Source organism: Orycteropus afer, unplaced genomic scaffold, assembly GCF_000298275.1.
Source record: "Orycteropus afer afer isolate SDZICR_OR568_19922 unplaced genomic scaffold, OryAfe1.0 scaffold00094, whole genome shotgun sequence".
NCBI lineage: Eukaryota > Metazoa > Chordata > Mammalia > Tubulidentata > Orycteropodidae > Orycteropus > Orycteropus afer.
This window is the reverse complement of record NW_006921681.1, coordinates 1,396,810-1,411,527: the sequence shown is the minus strand read 5'-3', so window position 1 is coordinate 1,411,527 and position 14,718 is coordinate 1,396,810. Positions and strand designations below refer to the sequence as shown.

General features: G+C 53.4%; 1 protein-coding gene across 1 annotated transcript in view; it reads right to left on the bottom strand.

Annotated features, from left to right (window-relative positions):
- ESPN (espin) overlaps positions 1-14,718 on the bottom strand; it is a 36,811-nt gene that overhangs the window by 12,236 nt on the left and 9,857 nt on the right. Inside the window, exons 3-6 of the mRNA XM_042781193.1 lie at positions 4,737-4,923; positions 4,404-4,586; positions 4,137-4,268; positions 1,392-1,593 (exon numbers count right to left, since the gene is read on the bottom strand). Coding sequence (XP_042637127.1) covers positions 1,392-1,593; positions 4,137-4,268; positions 4,404-4,586; positions 4,737-4,923 — 704 coding nt within the window. The remainder of the gene's footprint in view (positions 1-1,391; positions 1,594-4,136; positions 4,269-4,403; positions 4,587-4,736; positions 4,924-14,718) is intronic.

Genomic DNA, 14,718 nt, shown 5'->3' with positions numbered 1-14,718 from the left:
GGGGACAGAGGGATGGTGGGTGCGAGGGTGGAAAGGCTGTCCCCTGGGACTGAGACTCTTCCCTGCCTGAAAACAACTCGTTAAGGGGCCAGGCAGGCTCCGGGGCACTACTGAGTATAGCCTCCATGTGGCCCTGGAAGTGCTCCCGCCCTGCGTTCTTTGGGGGAAGCCCAAGCACTCTGCTCTGGAGGAGGCCTTGGCTCCAGGGTGTGCCTGTGGGGCAGCTCCTTTGGGCAGCTCTGGCAGTGCTGGGTGGCAGGGAGTACGGATGACCACACCCTACCTTTGCTGGGCACCCCTGCCAGCTCTGCAGGTCACCACCTGGTGGTGGGAAGCAGGCATTGCAGGTGGACAGCTGGCCATGCCCAGGGCGTGGTCAGTCTGTGTGTGTGCACGCATGCCTGGGCTTCTACCAGAGAATCTGTGCATTGTGTGTGCATCTGTGAGTGTGTACCCACGTGTGCACATGATTCTTTGCATTTATGTGTATTTGCATTGGTTTGTGGGTATGGGGTGTGTATGCACGTGCACATCTGTGGTGTGGGAATGGAGAGTGGATGCCTGTAAGTGGGTCTATGTGTGTATCTACATGGTTCCATATGTGTGGGTGTTGTGGATTGAACTGTGTCCCCTAGAGAGATAAGTTGAAGTCCTAGCCACTATACTGGTGAATGTGACTTTGTTTGGGGAAAATAGGATCTTTCTTTGAAGATGTTCAGTTAAGTCCTACAGGACCAGAGTGAGTCCTAATCCTAAACCCTTCTGAGTGGTGTTTCATAAAAGAGGAGAACTGGCACACGGCGGGGACACAGACACCATGTGACAACAAAGCAGGTGCAAATGTAAGCACCAAGGATTGCCCGCAGCCCCTAGAAGTGAGGAGAGAGGCAGGGAGCAGTCCTTTTCTCAGAGTCCCCAGAAGGAATCGACATGGCTGAGACCCTGATTTGAATCAGGCCTCCAGAACTGTGAGACAATAAACTTCTGTTCTTTAAAGCCACTCACTTTGTGGTCATTTGTTACAGCAGCCTCAGGACACTAAGACAGGGGGTGTTCCTATCTTTATTTTAGTGTGTACACACCTACACGTGTGCACTCTCAAGGATGAGTAGGCTTGTGTAAGGCCTGGGAAATCTTTGCATGTGTGAAAGTGACATAAAGAATTGTGTGTGGGGGGTGTGTGGGTTTTGTGGGGGAGAGATATGTGTGGTTGTATGTGTGTGTTTGTGATGGGCACACACAAGCATGAGCATACCCTCCTGGGTGATCAAGGCAGCAGGTGACCTGGGTGGCTCTGGCTGTCATAATGACCAGTGAGCCTGGGGCTGGCCCTCAGGGCCCAGGGGTCCAGCTTTAGCCTGCTCTCTCTCCTCCCAGGCCAGCTCACTCACCTCGGGAAGGGCGCTGACCCTTTATGCTGGAGTGGCTGGAGGGGCAAGAGTCGTAGTTGGACAGGGTACTAGTGGGTGAGCTGAGATCAAAGTTCAGCGGCTGGACCGACGTGGTGGTATTGGGCGAAGACATGCCCGAGTCTGGTTGCTTTGGTTCCAGCTCAGCGGATGGGTCCCGGGATAGCACGCGGTGCTCCACGCTCTGGGAGGAAAGAGAGGAGGGTGTAAGGGCACCCCTGCCCCCTGGCCAGCTGCACATTGGCCAGGGTTCAGGCCTGCCTTCACTGTGCAACCTCAGTGAACCATGTCTCTCTCTCTAGCTTTCCTTTCCCCATCACTGTAGGGTCTCCCAGGTTCTTCCTAAGCTAAGATTCAAGCCCAGCCCCCCAGCCTTAGAACTACAGGATCCTGGGAAACTCCCACTGGCTCCTCCCTGTTCAGAGGGTTGAGAGACTGGTGGGGTGAAAGGGACCCTGGGGGAGAATGTCATTGATGTCACCCTCTCTTTCCTCTTCAAGGTGCTGAGTATCTAAGGGGAGGAGGCTCTGGCGCTGCAGCTGGTAAGAACACTTGCAGCAGCTGGGGCTTGGAGAGGGGTACAGGGCTCCCCATAACTCGGAGAAGCCCAGATGCCCCACTGCCTGGCCAGCATCCCTTCTGTCTCCTTGCCCAACCTGGGGCAACCTCCCAACAACAGCCCAGCTCCATCTCCTGATGCGGCCCTTGGGGAAAGGGGGTCTAGGTGGCCCAGTTGATTGGTGCCCAAGGCTAGGTTGCCAAGCCTGCCATCCCCCATAGGCATGTGAGCCCCTGCCGGAAGGCCTGTTCCTCCCATTGTGGGAGCAGGCTGGGGTGGGGGCCCTGCTTACGTTGCCCATGGTGTCCCTGCTGCCGGCAAGCCTGCTCTCTCCGCTGCCTCCTGCCCAGGCCTGCTCCTCCTTGCCCTGCGCCCCCTCCCTGCCTGAGAAGTGTCACAGGTCCCCCGGGAGTGGGAAGCAGGCCCGGCACCAGGTAACGGCTTGGCGGCCACGCTCATTGGCCCTGTAATTAGGGGCTCTGCGGGAGTGTTTGCCTTTTCTGGGCCAGCATTCTTGGTAGCTTGAATCTGTCATTGCTGCAGCTGGGCCCGCCTGGGTGAGGGGGCCAGGGCTTCCACACTCTGCTCAGTTCAGGGAAGCCAAGCCCTGCTGCCTACCCCATGAACCAAGGCACAGTCATAGAACCGAGCTTGGAGCAGCCAGAGAATTCTCTTTTCTTAGCAGAGAGTAGTGGGCAGCAGGGACACCCAGCCCTGACCTCTGCAGGCAGTAGAGCACAGAGGTTAAGGGCTCGGACTCAGCAATGTGAGGCCTTGGCTTTGAACCCTACCTCCACCGTTTATTAGTTGTGTCCCCTTGGACAAGCCAGTTAATACTGTCTGGCCTCAGTTTCTCCATCCATTAATGGGTATAACACTACCTGCTACACTTCGTTGTGAAAATGATTTAAAGTGAAGTGCCAGGTCCTGGCACCCAGTAATTGCTACATGTGTCAACCATTGCTATTTATTTACTGTGAGTTCAGTGAGTGGTGCTTGTGGTATTATCACTAGCCACCATAGTGGAGGCTGTTGGGAGGGGCTGGAGGGCCCTGGGGCGCTGGTACCACCAAGCCCCTTAACAGAATCAGCTGAAAGAAACCCATCTCTGGTGCAGAAGTGTCCTTCACAGTGTCTACCTCTGCTTGGAGATCCTGGTGAAACGACACTCCTGTGTCACCCACTGCCTTTGGGGAGCCCTTTCTGGAGGGAAGTTCTTCCCTAGGTCTCACCACAGTCTATCATCCCTGGGCCTTGTTGTGCTCTGGAGTTTTCAGAACCAGGGCCAGCCCCATGTGCTCACAGACGGGGGTTAGCCATCCCACCTTCTCTCCTCCACACCTCATTTTCCAGCCCTACTTATGGCCAGGCTGCCCCTGGAGCTGGCTAGTGTCCTTTTGAAGGCACCTTAGAAGTCACCCTCTGCCCAAACACAGTATGCTAGATAGGGTGGGTCCTTGGCTTGGAGCCACCCACACTAGGTCCCAGGAAGTTACTTCTCAGCTGTCCAACCATAATAAAACAATTAAAAAACAGTAACATGGGTTTCCCATTATAACATAGCCATGAAGTAAGTAAACTGTAGTGTAGTCATCAGGAGGAGGTGGCCTCAGTCAGGTGCCCAGGACCCATCCAGGATCCGCCACTTAACAGTGTGACCTGTCTGGGTGTATAGTAGAGCTGACAAGGCAAGGTTGTGGTGGCTTCTTGGCCACAGCCAGCTACCCTGAAGGAGTGAGTAGTTGGGCCTGTGGGCTCAGGACCACAGTCGCAGGAGACATCAAGCTCAATTGGCATAACATACTACACAAAAAACATTCTACACTCTACTTTGGTGAGTAGCAACTGGAGTCTTAAAAGATTGCAAGCGGCCATCTAGATGCAACAATGGGTCTCTCTTTGTCCAGAGCAAAAAAGAATAAAGAAAACCAAAGATGCATGGAAACAATTATTCCAAGGGACTAGTGGACCATGCGAATCTCACCCTATATGACCATGAGACCAGAAGAACTGGGCTGGGGTCGTGGTCAAGGCACTTATAGTTATGTGACTGCGGGCAAAGGGTTTCATTTTCCCGAACCTAGTCTCCTCCTTGGGAAAAGGGGTAACGACATCTAGACATCTACCACTTCGAGAGCGGTGAGTTGGGAGGAGCGCCTGGGACCTACCAAGTTCTCCACGGTGCGCAGGTAACGGGTGCAGTGGCTGTGGCCGTTGTAGTCCGAGAGGTCGGCGGCCGTGTACCCGTCACGGTCTCGGACATCCAGTTCGGCACCGTTCACTACCAGGATCTGGCAGCACTGTAGGGGCACGCAGTGAGGACCCCAGTGGCTGTGCTGTGCTGAGAGCGCCAGCAGAGGGCGCCCGCACACCCCTCCCGCGCCTGGCCGAGTCCCCTCGTGCCCCGCCCCGCCCTTTCCGTGCCCAGTGCTGACCTCCAGCTCCCCATTCTCAGCGGCGTCGTGCAACGGGGTCCCGCCCCACAGATCGGCTGAGATCTCGCCGCCGTGCAGCAGGAGCCAGCTGAGCACTTTGGCGTGGCCGCGGCTTGCCGCGAAGTGCATGGCTGTGGCGCCGTCCTTGTCCTGCTCTGACAGGCTCACGTCGGTGCAGCTTACCTGGGCGGGAGTGGGAGGAGGAAGGAGGGACACGAGTTGGGCGCTAGCCCCTTCCTAGCCCCGCCCTCCATGATGACCTCGCCGGCTAGGCCCAACCTTCCCCAAGCCGGCTAGGCCCCAGCCCGGTCCCACTCGGTCCCCCCAGCTCACCAGCCACACGATGACTGGGCTGTGGCCCATCTGTGCCGCAGCATGCAGCGGGGTCATGCCGTCTTGAGCGCGCGTGTGCGGGTCCGCGCCGCACTCCTGCACCAGGTACTGCGTCACCTCCAGGTGGCCCTCCTGGCACGCCAGGTACAGGGGCGTGGCACCATTCTTGGTTTGGGCATTCACTCCCCTGCAGAGATACAGCTCCATGGGCTCTCAGCTCCCACTCCCCTCCAAGCCTTCCTACTCCCCTGGGCCCGTCCAGGAAGCCCACAAGGGCTGGGGGCGTGAGTTGGAGAGGGCTGAGCAAAGGGGCTCCTGCTTCCCGGACTCCCTCTGCCCTCAGCTACTGCCCTGCCTCCCTCAGGGGCATCCTCTGGCTTGCCTCCTCCTTTCTAAAATGCAAATCTTTCTGAGTTTCTTACCTTTTTACCAAGGTCTACAAGGACCACAGGAGCTCTGGTAGCATAGTGCCTAAGGCACTTGACTGCTAACCAGACAGCTGGCGGTTCAAACCCACCAGCCACTCCTCGGAAGGAAGGTTGGGCAATCCTACTTCCGTAGTGATACTGCCTCGGAAACCCAAGGAGGGGTCGCTATGAGTTGGGGCTAACTCCACGGCATACAACAACAACAAGGACCACAGTGACCTGGCCTCTGTCTACTTTTTCAGCTACACTGAGCCACTGTCACTGCTGGTGTCAGCATTTGGGACATACTTACACTAAAAAATTATTCGTTGTTCAACTGAAAGTCAAATGTAATAGGCATCCGTTTTGTTTGTAAGTCTGGCAGCCCCACGGGGTAGCCACTATTTTCTGAGCACTTCATGTGGGGCAGCGCGATGCTAGCAGGCAGGTACTTTCCCATCGGTTTTCACCCCTAGTATCATTTCCATTTTGCTGAAGGACAATTGAGGCTCAGAGGCTGTGTCTTGCCCAGGGTCACACCACTGCTTGACACAGAGCCTGGCCTGTAGCAGGCGCTCAGAGGGTTCAACCAATGGAATGAGGAGGGGGTGGGATCTGGTCCCAGGGGTTTGCCTGGGGTCTAGCTTGGAGCTGTCCTGACTGGGGAACTTGGCAGGGGCTGTTTTATGGGAGTAGACACTGGCCTGGCCACAGTGTGAGCCTCAGTTTTTTTTGACTTTACATGGGTGCCTCTAGAAGGTTGGCGGTTCAAAACCACCAGCCACTCTGCAGAAGGAAGACTGGGCAATCTACTTCTGTAAAGATTTACTGCCTGGGAAACTCAGCGGCGTGGGGAGGGGGGTGTCACTGTGAGTCCGAATCTACTGATGGCAGTGAGTTCAGATTTTAAGGCCTGGTTTAGGAATGGGCAGCCCAGGATGTAGTTACCACAGTTAGACACTAGGTGGAGCCAAAATATAGGCCCAGACCCAGGAGCTGCCCACCACTCTCACCATCAAGTCAAAGCCAAAGTGGGGGAGTACGTCCTGTGGTGCTTGGGTCAGCCCTCTCCGCCCCAGGAAGGGCAACTCTTGATCCAGCTTCACATCTTCCCACACATTAGCCTTCTCCTACTATCCATCCATCCACCCACCCCGGTCCATCAATTCTTTTACTCACTCATTCAGTTGCCAGCCCCTGTCCACCAGCATCACAGCAGGCCAGCCACTCCTCTATCTGCCCATTCACCCACCTTCTTGGCTCCTCTCCCACGACCTGGTTGTGTGAACCTCTCCTTCCCCCACACACCTCCACCCCCGTCCCCAGCTGATTTCTCCCTGTCCTTCCAACCCTGGTCTCTGTCCATTTGCCCAACCCCTGAGCCTCCCTGCCCTCTCTTTCCTCTCTGACATGGGTACCATCCATCCCCTGACAACAGAACTGCCATTTGCTGGGCTGACACTAAGCCTGGCCTTCCTCCCACCAGGGGCAGAGCAGCGGCCAGTCCTGGCTGTCCTGCATCACCACACTCGTGTCAGAGCAGAATGCGTGCTCAGGAGCACACAAGGCCGACCGAGCCCCCACCCACACGCCTCTCCTCAGGAACATCCCGGCTCATGGCCACTGGTCTCCACGCCCCAGTGCCTGTGTTGCCCCCGCACACACATGCCTATGCCGGTGCGTCAGTAACAGCCTGTTCAATATTTCATGACCAACACTCAGCGGCCTGAATTATTCACCCCGTAACCAAGGTACACTGAGTTCTGGGGTCCTGTGGATCGGAGCCTGGAGGAAGCCACCAGCCAGGGCCCCAGGGTCCCTTATGGCTCCTCAGGGAGGCCCAAGAAGCACATACAGTGAGCCTGTCCTCCCCACACCTGATTGACAGGTGTCTGTGACCCAAGAACACCCAGCCAGCAAGCTTGGGTCCAAGGAGCTGGCATGGGGCAGGATTTGGGCCAGCAGGGGCAGTGGTGGCCATACCCTCCTACCAGGCCCCTAGCTGGCATTCCCAGACTGTCCCTGAGCCCAAGCCCATCCACATCTAGTGCTCTGAGTGATAAGAAGGAGCATGGGCTCTGGAGACAGGGAGGCTGCAGGGCAGAGCCTAGACCTCTCTGTGCCTGGAGTAACAGCAGTCCCTTCCTTAGGGCTCATTTGTCCACTGAGCTGACAGACACTGAGTGCCTGCTGTGTACCAGGCACTGGGATCAACGCACTCAACAAAGAGCAGGTGAGTATCCAGCTACGAGGGACAGGCCATAAAGAAACGAATATTAAATAAACAGCTGCATAAAAGTGAAAAAGAAAATTGCTCAGGTGGTCACATGACCATCAGTGGTCTAGAGAAGAATAAAGTGGGGACAGGAGAGAGGGAACACCAGGGATCGGGGGTGGGATTCAGGGAGGGCCTCACTGTGAAGATGAGGCACAAGCAGAGACTATAAGGAGGCAGGAGTCTCTGAGTGGTGTAAACAGTTAATGACCCTGGCTGTTGACTGAAAGGTTGGAGTTTGGGTCCACTCAGAGGTGACATGGAAGAAAGATCTGGCAATCTTCTGAAAAGTCATCCATTAGAGCCCCCTGTGGAGCTCAGCTCTACCCTGATGTATGTGGAGTTGCCCTGAGTTGGAATTGACTCCACAGCAACTGATGCTGGTAGGAGGCAGCTTGGGAGGCCTGGACGGTGCAGGGAGACACTTCCCGGCAGGGGGAGCAGCAAATCTCAAGGCCCAAGGGTAGGGTGTGCTCCAGGAAAGAGGGAAGGGAAGGCCAGTGTGGCTGAAGAGCACAGGGATGACGCAGGAGTGGCAGTGGCTTGTGCAGAGCCTCCAGGGCCATTGGGAGGGTCTGCAGGGATTCTGAGCAGAGAAAATGGATCCAAAATCCAGTCCCTCTGGCTGCTGCTCTGTTGAGAGTAAGTAGCCGAGGGGCAAAGGCAGGCAGCTGGGAGACCAGGTAGGGGTGGTGGCAGTAACCTAGGGAAGGGTAACAGGGCCCCAGGGAGGGTGAAGAAGCTGTGGTGGAAGAGTGGGTAAAGGACTCGGCTGCTAGCTCAAACATTGGAGTGGAGTGTGAACCCACCAGCCGCTCTGCAGGAAAAAGTGAGGCAGTCTGCTTCTGTAAAGATTTACAGCCTTGGAATCCCTCCGGGCAGCTCTACTCTGTCCTGCAGGGTTGCCATGAGTCCAAATCGACTCGATGGAGTTGGGTTGGGTTTGGTTTGGAGGGAGGGTGGGCCAGATTCTAGCTCTGTTCCCAAGGGCAGCCCAAGATCCACTGACAGACAGGATGTGAGTGAATGAGGCGTGAGAACAACTGGAGGCTGGAGTTGCTTCTCACTGTGAAGGGAAATCTTACCATGGAAAATCTCATTTGACTTTTGGCTGGGGGAAGTTTGCCCTTCGGACACCTATGTGGAGCAAGACAGGCAGGCAGGCAGGCAGCTGGGTGATGAATCCAGAGTTCGAGGACGAGACCAAACCAAAAACCCAAACTCACTGCCATTGAGTTAATTCCAATTCATGGTAACCCCACATGTCACAGAGTAGAACTGCTCCATAGGGGGTTCCTTGGCTGTAATCGTTACGGCAACAGAGCTTCCATGGCATCACTGAGTGGTTCAAACCGCCAACCATTATGTTAGTTGTCACACATGCAACTAGTTGTTGGCCCAGAGGGGACATTGAGAGCCCTGGGGTACAGGGAGTGGATGATGCTGGAACAGGGACTGGGCCTGAGCCTCCAACAGTGAGCAGTCAGAGAGAAAAGGAGGGTCAGCAGAGGAAATGGAGAAGCAGTACCCCATGTGACCCTCAGCCTGTCCAACTATGAGACTAGAGGAACTGGATGGTGCCTGGCTACCACTGTCAAGCACTTGGAGGGGGATCTATGTAGGAGATCCTGGATAGAGTAGGAGAAGAAAGTGGAACAAAACTCAAAATCATTAAAAATAAATAAATAAAAGGGACCAGGTTGGCTCGTCTGATAGAGCCTGATGGAACCACTGAGACTATGGCCCTAGCTGACCTTCAGGTCTGGAATTGAACCCACTCCTGTACCTTCCAGCCAAACAAAACACAGGCATATGAGCTGAATATTTACATTAGGAAGATACACTCCTTGCAGAGATCAATCATGGGAGAATAGAAGAGCTGTGTATGCACAGGGAGACAGCTCAGGGGGCAGGAGTGCATAGGAGGGAAGGACACAGGGAAGAGGTAACTATAGGGAGGAAGTGGGAGGGGAGCTGTTGCATTGTGGGAAATTGCAGTCAATGTCATGAGACAAAGTGTATGTGAGCTGCTGCATGGAAAGTGAATTTGCTCTGTAAATGTGATCCAAATCACAATAAAATTTAAAAAAAAAAAAAAAAGAGATGAAGAAGCAGAAGTTGGAGAGGTGGGAGGAGACCCAAAAGAGGGTGACATCCTGGAAGCCAAGTGAAGAGAGAGCTTCAAGAAGGTAGCAGTGAGTCTAGGAGATGCTGATGACCCCCAGGGGTGATGTGTGGGTCAGATGACTCAGCCCAGGTGAAGAGCTAGGTGCACTCCTGGCCCATAATAACCAGTCAGTAACTGGCCGAACTCATCACTGTTAGTATTTTTGCCCCTCATGACCCCCACTGTAGACTCAAAGCCTCTAGTCTGGGACACCCCAGACATGGGGTGAAGGGCTAGGGTAGGAATGGGGTTCTAGCCTTGTTATCTTCTTCCTTGGCTTTGAGGCAGGAAGAATGGTGGGCATTCTTGTGCTCCTGTCACTAGAGAGATGAACTAATCACAATAAAAGCAATAATGATGGGAGTCCTTGAGTGACCCAAACAATTAACACTCACCTATTAACCAAGAGGTTGGTGGTTCAAATCCATTCAGAGGTACCTCAGAAGAAAAGCCTGGTGATCTACTTCCAAAAACGCAGCCACTGAAAACCCTATAGAGTACGGTTCTACTCTGACACATAGGGTTTACATGAGTCAGAATTGACTCAATGGCAACTGGTTTGTTTGTTTGGTAGTGATAACCCGACTCATAGTGACCCCTCCTTGGGTTTCCAAGGCAGTATCACTATGGAAGTAGATTGCCCAACCTTCCTTCCAAGGAATGGCCGGTGTGTTTGAACCTCCAGCCTTCTGGTTAGCAGTCAAGTGCCTTAGGCACTACGCTAGCAGAGCTTAATAATAATAATCGCAGCCACTGCTAAGTGAATGTTCTCTGACAAGCACTGGAATGAGCACAATGGCCAGTCTCTTATCTAGTCATCTAGGCCTTGTAACAAACTCACGATATAGGTGTTAGTGTTGTTCCCTTTCCACAGATGAGGAAACTAAGGCATAGAGGACTAAGGTCATCAGATGAGAAAGAGGCAGACAGGATTTCAGTCTGGGTCTGTGTGACCTCAACTGTCATGTCCACACCCCCTCCTGCCTTTTGTCTGTCTGTGCCTCCCACCCCCCAGTGCACAGAATGGACCACTGCCTTTCTCCACAGAACTCACCTGGGCAACCTGCCAGAACTGAGGGGGCCTGCTTTGCTGATGTGGTCAGCTCTGTGTGTATGGCGGGGAAGGGGGTGGGATGTGGGGCACTAAGGAACTACAAGGGGCCCAGGCTCTTCTGTGAGGGGCCCTGGGGTGAGCCCAGCACTCTCCCTCCCTGGTTGTGCAATGGTTTTGCCTCTTGTCCCTTTGTGTTCTCAAACCCACCCATGAAATGAGGTGAACAGCACCATTCCCGCCCACAAGGTCTGAAAGAACATCTTTATACTGCCGCAGCCTGGCACTCAACACGGCCTGGGAAGAGGAGCCACTGTTTGGCTCTAAGATGCCTCTTCCCTGGGCCTCTGGAGGACTGGCCACAGGCCGGGCCCTGCTGGCTTGGGTGCTGTGCCCCGCCAAGCATGGGTCAGGCAGAAAATGGGCATCATTTCTTCTGTGAGGAGCCTACCTGCTTTGAGGAGAGGGGTGGGGTCCTGGTAGGAGCTCTGGACCTGGCTTGGCTTCAAGCCCACCACAGGAAACCATTGCAGGACCAAGCCCCGGCCTCTGTCAGCCCTCATTATGTACCCCACTATGGGGGCCCTGGTGAGTTCCTCCTGAGCCTCAGTTTCCTCATGTGGCAAATGGGCATCATAATCGCTGGCTGGCCTCTCAGTGGCCTCTTGTGAGGAAGCTTTTGAAAAGTTAAACACTTCGTCCGAGGGGAGGAAGGGCTTAGCTTCCCCAGCTACCGCCTCGTCCCTGCCCCCCCTCGTCTGTCCTCAGGCCTCAGTGCTCCCACCTCCATGTTACCACCCAGCAGTTTCTCTGTCCTCATCTGACTTGACCACTCACTGGCAGTTAGCACAGTGGACCACTCCCTTCTCAAAAAGAGAAAGCCAAGAGTGGCTTCCCAGACATACACCCATGCCAACATCCCTCACCAGCCAAGCCCTTCTCACCCTTCTTTTCTGGACCTGGTCCTCTACCCCACCTCCAAATGTCAGGGTGTCCCAGGCCACAATCCAGCCTTCCTCCTTTGTATGCTCACTCACACCCTGGTGAGCCTGTGTGCTTCCCTGGGGTCAAAGGCCATGCATCTTCCAGATGCTGCTACTCTCCCTAGCTTGGACCTGGACCCCACATCCAGCCCCTCACACTTGGCCCCCCACTTCAGACCACCTTGTCCATCTACACATTTCATGGGCCTCTTGAACTTTGCATGTTGTTATGGATTGAACTGTGCCCCCCAAAAAGATGTGTTGGAATCCCCGCCCCTGTACCTGGGGGCATCCCATTTGGGAACAGGGTTTTCTTTTTTATGCTAATGAGGCCATTATCAGTGTAGGGTGGGTCCTCAACCTAATCACTTGGCAGCAATAAAAAGATTAGACAGAGGCAAGCACAGAGAGGTGATGAAGATCTCCAAGTGTGATAGCTAAGGTTGTGTGTCAGCTTGGCTGGGCCTGGTTGAGTGGCTGGGCAGCTGGATGTAGTATTCCTCATGATGAGACTGGCAATCAACTCCATGATGGAATCTACTGGAGCAGCTGAGTAGCTGCCTTTGGGAATGTGGTCTGCTTCCTGTATTTAAGGAGAAGTTTTAGGAATGGTCTGTAGCTGCTGGCACGCTTGAATCCTGCATGTAGCCAAGTCATTATTCAACAATCTGCCATGTTGTCTGCCAATCTTGGGACTATTAATGGGACTTGAATCAATGGCCTGCTGTGTGGTTTGGTAATATTGGGACCATGACGTTTTTACTTGTCGACCTTGAATGTGCCAGCCTCAGCAGCCAGCAGCTGCCTGAGTGAAGAAAGCCTCCAGCTTCAGTGGGCCAAGAGCAAGACACAGAGCTGAAGCCCAAGCTTGAGGGGCTTTCACCCAGCCCCTAGAGCCTGGCACTTTGAACTTGGACTTCTAGCCTCCAAAACTGTAAGAGAATCAACTCCTGTTTGTTAAAGGCATCCCATTTGTGGTATTTCCTATTAGAGCAACGTGAAGTAACTAAAACACCAAGGAACCGAGGAACTGAGACTTATAGAAGCTGAAAGGGATAGGGATCTTCCCTTCCAGAGCCAACACAGAGAGAGCCTTCCGTACAGCCAGAACCCTGATGCAGACACCCAGCCTCCTGAACCGAGAAAATAAATTTCTGTTCTTTAAAGCCACCCCCTTGTGGTATTTGTGTTCTAGCAGCCCAAGGAGAGTCTGAAGTGTGCCTGAAGCAGATCAGTCGATCGACACTCTCAAACCCTCCTTCCCCACCTTCTCCATCTCAGGATGGATCATCCTCTTTCTCGATCCCAAACCCTAGGGGTCATTGAACAACCGTGGCCCAGGCCCTCTTTCCTGGTCGGAAGCCTCCTAGCACTGATCACTATCAATCACAACATGTTTGTTTTCCTTTCTCTTGGGAAAAAAAGATGATCTGGACAGACTGTAACTATTAAGTCACAGACTGATTAGACAAAGGCAACGTGGAATGCTTGCAAAAGTTACCGGAAGTCTCAGTCCAGGCCTTGGGCCAGCTTGCTGTTAATGCTGCCACAAGGAACAAGGAGTTATCTGCCCACCAGGCCTGATGTTTCCAGTGGTCCTCCCACTGCCAGTAATTCCTGCCCCAAGAAAGGCCAGCAAGGCTGACGCTGTGAGGACACTATCTTGCCATCAGGGTATGAGACAGCTATGAAGAGAAAGTCCCAAGTCTTTTGCCTGCTCTGGGTCTCCTGGTGTCCTTCAATCACACCTCCTGGCTTATCTTAAAAGATCCAGGTTAGGCCTGGCCCAAGGAAGAAATACAGCCTGTTGTTCAGCAGGGTTCTAGAACAATGAGGGGTCCCTGGGTGGCCCAAGGGATTAAGTGCTTGATGACTAGCTGAAAGGTTGATGGTTTGAACACCCCAGAGGCGCCTCAGAAGAAAGGGCTGGCAATCCACTCCCGAAAGATCACAGCCTTGAAAACCCTGTGCAGCACAGTTCTGCTCTTCATACACAGGGTGGCTGTGTATAAGAATAATCATATTATACTATAACAATCAGCCTTACATCACAGTCCATGAGCAAGCCTGGAAGGGTTTCAGAAGCTTCCACTTCTGACAACCCTCCCAGCCTCCTGGGCCTTCCCTCTGGTCCTTGCTGAAGCCAAGCTTGAGCCCCCCTCAGAATGTATGGTCTTTGATCTTCATAAGTAAGTGCTTGAAGTCCTCTTTGCTTTCAGCAACCCGGAGGACATTATAACACAAAGAGGAAACTAATATAAACTATTAACTTAGGTTAGTGATGCCCTGGGTGGGGCAAATGGTTAACACGCTCAGCTGCTGGCGGTTTGAATCCACCCAGAGCTCCTCAGAAGGAAGGCCCGGCATCTACTTCTAAAATATCAGCCATTGAAAACCCTATGAGGTTCTGACACACATGGAGGCACCATCAGTCCACTTAATGGCAACTGCCTTTTTTTTTTTTTAAGTTAATGATGTATCCAAGAGCCAAGAAAAGGTAATGCTTTTGAGTTGTGGTGTTGATGAAGAATGATGAAAGTACCATGGAGTGTCAGGAGAACAAACAAATCTGTCCCAGAGGAATATAGCCGGAATACCCCTCAGAAGCGAGAATGTAGTCAGAAGGGACCATTCCCTGGAGAAGGACACCATGCTTGGTAAAGTGGAGGGTCAGTGAAAAAGGGGAAGGCCCTCAACAAGATGGATGGACACAGTGGCTGCAACGATGGGCTCAAGCACAAGGACTATGAGGATGACCCAGGACCCAGCAGAGTTCCGTTCTCTTGTACATGGGGTTGCTACGAGTCAGAGCTGACGCAGGGGCACTGAACAACAACAACAGCAGTGTATCACACTGGCTCATCAGTCGTCGCAAACGTACCACAGGAACGCAAGTTGTTACTAATAGGGGAAACGCTGTTCCGTGGGCAGAGGAGACATTTAGGAACTCCCTGTACTTTCTGTGAGATTTTTTTTGTAAACTTAAAACTGCTCTAATAACCCCTTTGCATATATAATACTGAGTTGTCAGTGAAAGCAAACATGGGTATATGGACGGATAGATGGGTGAACAAGCTAAACAATTAGGTATGTCTAAAT